This window comes from Galeopterus variegatus, unplaced genomic scaffold (assembly GCF_000696425.1).
Source record: "Galeopterus variegatus unplaced genomic scaffold, G_variegatus-3.0.2 Scaffold568, whole genome shotgun sequence".
Lineage (NCBI taxonomy): Eukaryota > Metazoa > Chordata > Mammalia > Dermoptera > Cynocephalidae > Galeopterus > Galeopterus variegatus.
Window position 1 is genome coordinate 289,495 of NW_007726679.1, and position 6,445 is coordinate 295,939.

At 39.1% G+C, this 6,445-nt stretch overlaps 1 protein-coding gene across 1 annotated transcript in view; it reads right to left on the reverse strand.

Annotated features, from left to right (window-relative positions):
• DCDC5 (doublecortin domain containing 5) overlaps nt 1–6,445 on the reverse strand; it is a 64,686-nt gene that overhangs the window by 39,598 nt on the left and 18,643 nt on the right. The window contains exons 6-7 of the mRNA XM_008570067.1: nt 3,149–3,307; nt 1,699–1,899 (exon numbers count right to left, since the gene is read on the reverse strand). Coding sequence (XP_008568289.1) covers nt 1,699–1,899; nt 3,149–3,307 — 360 coding nt within the window. The remainder of the gene's footprint in view (nt 1–1,698; nt 1,900–3,148; nt 3,308–6,445) is intronic.

The window sequence follows — 6,445 nt, forward strand, 5'->3', positions numbered from 1 at the left end:
GGATCACATCTCTTAGGATCACATCTCTTAGGATCACATCTCATGCATGTCTACCCCAATTCATCAGCCATGCTGTTTTAGGCTTAAGCAGAGACCTCTGCTATAATACAGAAAGCTAAGGCAGTAAGATGCATTGATAAACATAATATGAAGATGGAGTATTATTAAGATGTCAGCTCTGTAAGGGCAAAGATTTGTATTTGTTTCTTCTTTGTGGAAGCACCAGCCCCTGAAACATTGCCCTCAATAACCCTTTGCAACTGAATGAACGAATTCTGGTCCCATATAGCAAACCATTCGCGGAAACAAAAGCCTGCTGTCCTAGCTCCACATTTCAAACACAGCTTAGCTCAGGTGAATGGGACAAAGGAACACATTCACCAGGCTTGTCAGCATAGTTGGTTTTCTAGCCTTCCCTAAAACAAGCCCAGTGAGTGTTCCTTTCTGGCAGCGTTGCTCATCTCAGACAGTGAGCAGAGTGAGGCCAGCTCCTCTCCTGTGCATGCTGGAACCGCTGCTGCTGCCTGCTGAAGCCTATGCAATCTCCCTCAAAGCACTGATTCATAAGCTTTTCGCACTGCAGACTTTTTGAGAACTAGTGAAAATCACGGCTCTTTCCTAGAAAAAAAATTTTGCACAGACGTACAACATACATTTCAAGAGATTGAAGAGGTCCCTGGAGTCCTACCACATAATACTACTGGTAGAATTTGAAGCAAACCAATCTAAAAAAGGAAGTTTTTTGTTAGATTAAAGATATGTTCAAACACATACAAACACCAAGAGAAACGTGTAATAAATCATCACGGACCTAACAACATTCTGCCCTTTTTGTTTCATTCATTCCCCTCAACTTTTACATTTTTAAGTTAGATTAAAGATATGTTCAAACACATACAAACACCAAGAGAAACGTGTAATAAATCATCATGGACCTAACAACATTCTGCCCTTTTTGTTTCATTCATTCCCCTCAACTTTTACATTTTTAATTTTGCTAGAATATTTTAAAGCAAATCTGAAATATCTTTTATCTGTAAATACTACAATATGTATCCAACTGATTAGGACTTTTCTTTCTTTTTTTTTTTTTAACATAACCATTAAACCATTAGTACACCCAACAAAGTTAATAAGACTTCCTTAGTATCACTGAATAGCCGAACTGTTTTAGATTTCTCTTGATCGTCTCGTCTCAAAACAACCTTTTGACAGTAGTTGGTTTGAATCTGGATCTAAGGCCAGACATTGAATTATGCTGACACATTTCCTAAGGTAAGAATTTGTTTTTGCTGTGTGAGTGCAAGCCACATCCGTTGGTTATTTTATGAAGGTAGAAGAGGGAGGGAAGAAGTATTAATGGGAAGGGGTGGGGATTAAGCTAATAAAAAGTACTAAAAATTGTAAAAATTGGGTACTTTTTATAATTCTTACTTGATTGCCTTATATCATAAAAACAAGGTCAGATGAGAGTCCACTCTTGAGCCCGATGGCCAGGTCAAATTATATACCCAGTAGATCAGATTGAACACAATTCATGTGAATCCAATTACAGATAAATTGTGTGTAGTTTAACTAGAATTTACATTTAATTTCACTGTCTTTCTCTTCTTCGGCTTGCTCTGTGAGGACCATGCCAAACTTCATAGGCTCCTATTCACCTTTTGATATATTAACCCCCAAGTATCATGGGTTTACCTGCTGTCTTCCTTGTGTATCCAGCGTTGATGATTACCATCAGATTTCTTCTCCAGCAGAAGCACTTCCGTGCCTGAACAGAGGTGGGGACCTTGTACCCCCAAGACCAGCTGAGGAGCAGCATGGCTTATAATTTGTCCATCTCTGTATTCAAATTGCTGATGGCAAAGCTTCTGCAATTTACTATGCTTTGGCGAACAGCTAAGGTATAGAAAATTTCATTAGTGGCAGAAAAATGTTTCATGCGCTTGTGCTGGAGACTGTAAGTTCCATGGGTGAGAGCCCCACTGTGAACCTTGTTAACTTGCCATGGTAAACTATATCACCAGGAAAACTATATCACTTCTAAACTGACACAGAAGTAGAATTCTAAGTTTATTTGGTAACAGAAATAAATGTTTATCCAGGAGAACATTTGAGAAATTCATCAGTAAAGAGAAAAGAAATTCAGTTGAAGAAGTAATTTAGTAAAAAGGAAAAAGCAAAATTCAAAACAGAAGTAGGAAAAGGAGACTGAGCATGTAGAATCGAAACAGAGAGAAATAAAAGAATTCTGTTCCAATTGTGATTGTTTCTATTGTCTATCTACAGTATCCATGGGAAGTAGAATACCATTCTCCAAATTTTTCAGTCTCCTCTAACAATTCATAGAATATTATAAAAGAAAATAATGTTACACTAATAAATTAATTTAAAGGATTCTCTTACTTAAGAACCTTGAGGCATTAAGCAGACATTAAACATGTTAAATATCACAATGCATTGGCAATTAAATTAATCTACAAACATCCATCAAGCCCCTACTATGTGCATGGTCTAAGGCTAAATGGTGAAGTGCCGAAATCTTTAATTCACATATTCCAAGAACTGCTGTAATGTTAAGCAAATGTCTAATGATTATGGAAAAACACAAAGTACTAAGGATTTCTGTCATTTCATTGGACATTGATCAGAAAAAATAAAACTAAAAAGAAAGAAATTGCATTTTGCTAATTTCTTAAAGACATCAGGGCATCTTATATGCTTATTCATAAGTTTGCTCACATATGTATTCAACAAATATACAGGCTCTGTGCTAAGTTTTCAGGAGGTAAAGGAGGATGAGCTTATCATTTGGTAGTAAAGACACACCAGTGAACAAGAAATTACATTACACTGCACAAGATAAACTAAAGAGGAGAGGCCCTGCCAACTAATACTTGCAAATACTTGAAGACAAAAATGTGCACGTCGCACCAGTGAACAAGAAATTACATTACACTGCACAAGATAAACTAAAGAGGAGAGGCCCTGCCCACTAATACTTGCAAATACTTGAAGACAAAAATGTGCACGTCAATGTAAGCAGCAGCCAACAGCAGAGAAAACTCTCAGGAATATGTTTGTCCCAAGGTGAGAGAATCTAAGATCAGGCAAAACTCTCTAACAGGAATCCTTTGCAACTTTTTACCTGTATTTCTTCTGTGGTTCCCCATTTTCAAAGAGCTCTTCTTCCATTTTATTTGGAAGACTGTCATCCTTGTCAAAGTCATGCAAAGTTTCCTGCCAGGCATACCTGAGAAGTTTGTGACAAGCCTTCATGCGGAGATGGGCTCTTGCATGTGAATCTCTATCAAGGTTCGGAAACAAACACAAGCCTAAGAGTTTGATTAGTGCTCACAGAATTTTGTCGGAGATAAAGTCTCACCATATCCTTCAGGATATTGGTGGATCTATATATCATATTTCCATAAGTGTGCCTAACATCTGAAATCCACTTCTTACTCATACATAATTTAGATCTTTTACTGTAAGTCTACAAATAAAATCACTCAATCACATAATAAAACAGCATCCATTTTTGTTATACTTAACTTGGAAAAAATGGGGCCATGTATTATATTTCAAAAATGATCAAGAGAAATTTATAACGAACATCTAATGAGACTCCTTCTGCCTATCCATAAGTGGGTCATAATTCTGTCTGGAACAGTACAGCCTAGATTACTGGGTTTCATAAAGTCTACTCATTAGACAATGTTAACGAATTTTAATTAACTTTTTCTCTCAATAGAGAAATCTAGAAAGACTCAAATAACATCTGCACATATGTGCCAGCTTTTAATAGAGAATAATACACTAAAACACTTAGGGGTAAATAGTTATGCTTTGAATAATTAAGCCAGCTTTCTGGCTTCATATTAAGGTAAAGATGTGAACAGAAGCAGTAGCCACCATACTGATCTGTATATATCAAGTTCCGGGCACACATTTACCTTCAGTGGGATCATAAAGCCATATAAGGACTGCTTGGCTGAAGGCAAGGTAAAGAGGCAAAGCAGCAAGCACATTTCAGCACTCTAAACATGCATACGTGCAAATAAAGTTCTCTGGGGCTGACTGTGATCGCCAAGGTGCTTGTGATAATTCGATGTAACTGAAAGCATTATCAAATTACCGAAATCTTCAGGGACAATTCCTGTGTTAGCAGAGCTGACTGTACACTTTTCAAATGTAACATTATTAGTATTACATGTGGATTTCTGAAACTGGTGGATAAAGACTGCCTCACTCGAGTCAAAATCTTCCTATCAGTTAAAAAAACAACAGTGCCATCTAGTGTTAAAAATAAAAATATACCTTTCCCACCAACTCCATTTCTTTGAGGAAAAAAAGAAAAAAGTGTCATTCCTAGTTTTAATAAAGTTAGCAGGTACAAACAAGATTTCCTCCCAAAATCCAGATATTCAATTTTCTTACTTGGAATTTATTTATCAGCTCTTGATCTTATTGGGAAATGGAATATAGTAAAATTTTAGGCCTATCATTTTTAAATCCGTCTTGATTTATTAATTCATTCATTTGTTCATTCATTACAGAACTAATCATTCATTAGTTAGTTATTCCTTTCTTTAACCAATATTTATTGAACATCTACTCTATGATAGGCACAGACTTTTAAGTGCTGGGGATACAGCGATGAACAAAACAGGTAAGTTCTCAGGGTCCAGGGAGCTTACGGTCTAGTGAGAAGGGAAATAATAGACAAGTAAATGAATAAATAAACAAGATGAGGTCCATCACAGGATATTGTGTTGGAAATTGGCTGAGATGGGGTGGGGTCTGCTTTAGCAATGGAGTCAGAGAAAGCTCATCTGAGAGTTGATGTTTGAGCTGAGACCTAGAAAATGAGGAGAGAGTCATGTGAGCATCTAGAGGGAAAGCATTCCAGGCAGAGAAAAGAACAAATGGAAAGTTCCTGAAGCAAGACTGTATATGGCCCATTTAAAGAACATGAAGACACCTGTGTGGCAGGTATGCAGCGTGTGTGGAGAAAGGTAGAGCTAGATGCGGTTCACGTGGGTAGGGCCTGTTTCTGTAACCTAGTGAGAAAATGAGAAGTTCTCCCCAAGCTCTATGTTCTGAAAGGCTTTTTTATCCAGAAGCATCAGTGTAGAGGCTAGTGCTTCCAGAGTTTCTTTTTCACTTTGTTTCTTACCATTTTTACCAGACATCTTTACATAGAACCCAGCAATCAAAAAGGTTCCTTCTAGATTTATGTTCTAGCCTCTTGCTTTGTGGCTGTCCCTCCTTAAATCATCCCAATTCTCAAACATGTGATAACCTCCAAATGAGTATACTTAAGAATGGGGAACTCTTACAGTGACTTTCTAATGTAAGATGATTTAGAATCATGTCAGCAGAAATGCTGCTGAGAGAGCCAAGACATGGAATCAACTTAGGTTCCCGTCGACAAATGTATGGATAAAGAAAATGTGGTTTGTACACACAATGGAATACTATACAACCATAAAAAGAATGAAATCCTATCAGTTGCAACAACATGGATGAGCCTGGAAGACACTACAAGTGAAATAAATCAGGCACAGAAAGATACCCAAGTTTGGGTTCCAGTCAAGATGGCGGAATAAACGGTCCCCAGTGTCACTCTCTCCCACAAATCAACAAATTTACAACAATAAAAATGTAGCATCAGACAAGCTGAGGCCACTGGAGCTCAGGTGAAGAGGAAGAGAGACCTCTGGAACTCATGAAGGCAGGAGAAACCACAATGAGAGAAAGAGAAACTGCTCTCAGCGTTTCGGCCCGCAGCTGCTTTAATGCTGGAGCACATGGATTAGGAGCTGGTAGAATCCACAGCTGTGCTCTTTATATGGAGTTACTTGGAGGTGGAAGAGGAGAAGAGGACTTTGGTGGCACCCAGGACACCAAGACCACAAATAGGGTTCCCGTGGACCCACGCAGGAGCAAGGAGCCAGAACAGCTGAAAAAGGGGAGCCATTCAGAGGCTGGTGAGTCAACGCGGGGGGACCAGTGCAGGGCCTGTCCCATGGGAAGTGTTTGGAGCCTGGGCAGTGGGTGAGACAGGCCCACCGGGAGAACACTGGGACACAGCAAGGACAGCCAATCCACCCCCCAATCAGTGCAGGACCAGTCAGAAGAGACTGCTCAGTAATGCAGAATTGCATGGGATGCAGTTTAATGAAAAAACTCAGGCCCAGATCAGAGTTTCTACACAACCCAAGTGCACCGAGTACCTGGAGAGCTGGAGGTACCTTTCAGGTCAACCATTGAACCCTGAGCTGCACAAAATGTCTTCCCTATGGAAACAGCAGCAAAGCAGCAATTTACCTCAACCACACAGCGCAAGTACTGGTTCCCACAGGAATTTCCCCCATGTTAGAAGTAAGCAAAGGACAAAAAATTAGTTCCAGCCCAGGCATACCACCAATGCCTTGGGGTCCAC